The 2,846-nt window shown below is 52.7% G+C and overlaps 1 protein-coding gene across 1 annotated transcript in view; it reads left to right on the forward strand.

The window, feature by feature from the left end:
• GPATCH8 (G patch domain containing 8) overlaps positions 1-2,846 on the forward strand; it is a gene marked incomplete at its 3' end in the record, with an annotated part of 34,414 nt that overhangs the window by 31,084 nt on the left and 484 nt on the right. Inside the window, exons 6-7 of the mRNA XM_010016722.1 lie at positions 10-130; positions 664-2,840. Of these exons, the coding sequence (XP_010015024.1) occupies positions 10-130; positions 664-2,840 (2,298 nt within the window). The remainder of the gene's footprint in view (positions 1-9; positions 131-663; positions 2,841-2,846) is intronic.

Raw genomic sequence — 2,846 nt, forward strand, 5'->3', positions numbered from 1 at the left:
GGTTGAAAGATCTCAAGCAGAGGGAGTTTGCTCGCAACGTCTCTTCAAGATCACGTAAAGATGAAAGGAAGCAGGAGAAGGCCCTGCGGCGCCTCCACGAGCTGGCTGAGCAGAGGAGGCAGCCTGAATGGTGAGTGGGGTGATCCCTGAGCACCCTCAGGGCACTCGTGTGTAAAGTCCTGCCTGGGGCTGCAGCCCTGGGCTGTGCTGCCGTTCTGGCTCCTCTAATCCCACACAGGTTCGGAGAGCAAACCACACCTCGTGCTGTGGTTTTGGTGGGAGTGAATTCACTGAAGCCATAGTCCAGAGCATCCCCAAATGGCTTTATCCAGCAGTTAGTTATTTTTATTAACAGATGATCATATAATGCTATTTTAATGTGTATTTTTTGGATACCAGAGTACTTGAAGTCATAGAATCCCAGGATGGTTTGGGTTGAAGGGACCTTAAAGTTCATCCAGTTCCAACCCCCTGCCACAGGCAGGGACACCTTCCACTAGAGCAGGTTGCTTCAAGCCCCTGTGTCCAATGTGGCCTTGAACACTGCCAGGGATGGGGCAGCCACAGCTTTGTGTAAAAGGCTTTTAAATTAGGCATGAATCCATCTGCAGGGGTGTACAAGTGGCAGTCAGCTGTTTCCTCTGTTTTAACTTGTTCATACAGCGCTCCTGGAAGCGGACCCATGTTCAGAACCACAACGGTGGCTGTGGATGAGGAAGGTGGAGATGATGGTGATGATTCTGCAGCCAACAGCAGCTCTTTCATCCAGTCGACTTCTGGCCAAGCTTCAGAGATGAGTATGGACAGAGGTTTCCTAAACACTGGACAAGTCGCTGGCACTGTTACACCAAGCCAAATGCCCATCCAGGGAGCACAGGCAATCAGCTTTGGCATCAAGAGTACTTTGGGAACTCCCCTGCAGAAGATAGGTGTGTCTTTTTCATTTGCAAAGAAAACTCCAGTAAAGCTTGAGACCATAGCTTCTGTTTTCAAGGACCATGTGGAAGAATCGAGCGCTGCAGATGGAGCAAAAGCTGATGAGAAAGGGTCCTCAGAGGCAGGGAGCCTGCAGAAACCTGGTGAGGGTGAAAGCACAAATAATTCTGATGGCAAGGCAGAGGAAGATGACCAACATGACAAAGACAGCGGGTCTCTAGCCACTACCTTATCGAAACTAAAAAAGATGAGACGAGAAGATGGACCAATGGCAGTTGAACCAGAATACTACCACTATATTCCCCCAGCCCATTGTAAAGTGAAGCCTAACTTTCAATTCCTGCTTTTCATGAAGTCTACCGAACAAATGGAAGCTGAAAATGTGAACAAAAAAGCCACCCATGAAGTTAAAAAGGGTGGTTCTCCAAAACCCAAACCCAACAAGCACCCAGAGAAGGCTGCTGAGAGCACGGGGCAGCAGAAGGAGCAGAGCACTACTGAAAGCACAGCTCAGCAGAGCAAAACTGAGCTAAAAGAAGTCCTGGAAAATGCGAGTGTGCAGGAGAGCAAACACCTAACAGAGAGCAACCTCCCTGAGCCAGACACTGCTAAAGAAGCCCCACAGCCTGCCTCAGGCTGTAAGAATGTCTCTGAAGGACCAAAGCATCCCACAGGACCTTTTTTCCCTGTCCTAAGTAAAGACGAGAGCACGACCCTCCAGTGGCCTTCAGAGCTTCTCATATTTACCAAAGCAGAACCATCGGTTTCGTACAGTTGTAACCCCCTGTATTTTGATTTCAAGCTCTCCCGCAATAAAGATGCTAAAGGCAAAGGGGCAGAGAAACCCAAGGAGCCAGGGGGGCTTTGTAAAGAAAGTGGTCAGAGCACAGAACTTGGTGAGATGAGCAAACCCAAGGAGGCAGAAAGCGTAGCCAACAGTTCTGCTCTGAAAATGGAAACCAAATCTCTGTCCAACTGTGGCTCCCAGAACAAGCTGGAGTCCTGCTTGGCGAGTGTTAGTAAGGGAGAGGTAGAGGAGAGTAGTAAAAGCGTAATGGGGAAGAGCAAATCTGGCAGGTCCCATAAACACAAAAAGAAAAAGAAGCACAAAAAGTCCAGCAAACACAGACGAAAACACAAGGAGGCGGCTGATGAGAAGGGCCGGAAAACTGACCTGGGGGAAGAGAAACCCAAGAAACGGCGAAGACACCGGCACAAAAAAGGCAAATCCTGTCTTTCGACTGAATCGGAATGGGCCCTGAAAGCAGAACTGCCCGAGGAGTGTGGGCACTGCCCGAGGAGAAAGCGCTGCTCCCAGGAGTCCCAGAGGAAGTCTCTGTCTGCAGAGGAGGGAAGCAGTGGTAAGAAAGAGGACAGTGGTAACTCCTGCCTGGAGCACTGCGGCAGGAAGCACAGGGCTGACCTGCAGCAGTTCCCTGCTCCGAGGCGGCGGTGTTTGGGTCCTGCCCCGGGCAGGGCTGCCCGCAGGAGCCGGCAGAGCAGCGGGGACTACGACAGCGAGGAGGGCTCCCCCGGGAAGCGCTGCCGGCAGAAGTCTCCCTCGCACTACAGCGATGACGATGACTCTGGCAGCGAGCGGTCCCGGAGCCGCTCCCGCTCAGGGCGCAGGCACTCCTCCCATGGGTCCTACTCCTCCAGCTCCGACGCCTCCTCGGACCACAGCCGCTACAGCCGCCGCAGGAGCTACTCGGACGACAGCTACAGCGATTACAGTGACCGGTCGAGGTGCCACTCAAAGCGGTCCCATGACTCGGAGGATGACTCTGACTACAACAGCTCGAGTCACAGATCCAAGCGGCACAAGTACTCTTCCTCTGACGATGACTACAGCTCGAGTCGGAGCAGGTCAAGGAGCCGGAGCAGGAGCACAACCCACCCTCGAGGCAGGG

The sequence above is a fragment of the Nestor notabilis genome, unplaced genomic scaffold, assembly GCF_000696875.1.
Source record: "Nestor notabilis isolate BGI_N333 unplaced genomic scaffold, ASM69687v1 scaffold2066, whole genome shotgun sequence".
Classification (NCBI taxonomy): domain Eukaryota; kingdom Metazoa; phylum Chordata; class Aves; order Psittaciformes; family Psittacidae; genus Nestor; species Nestor notabilis.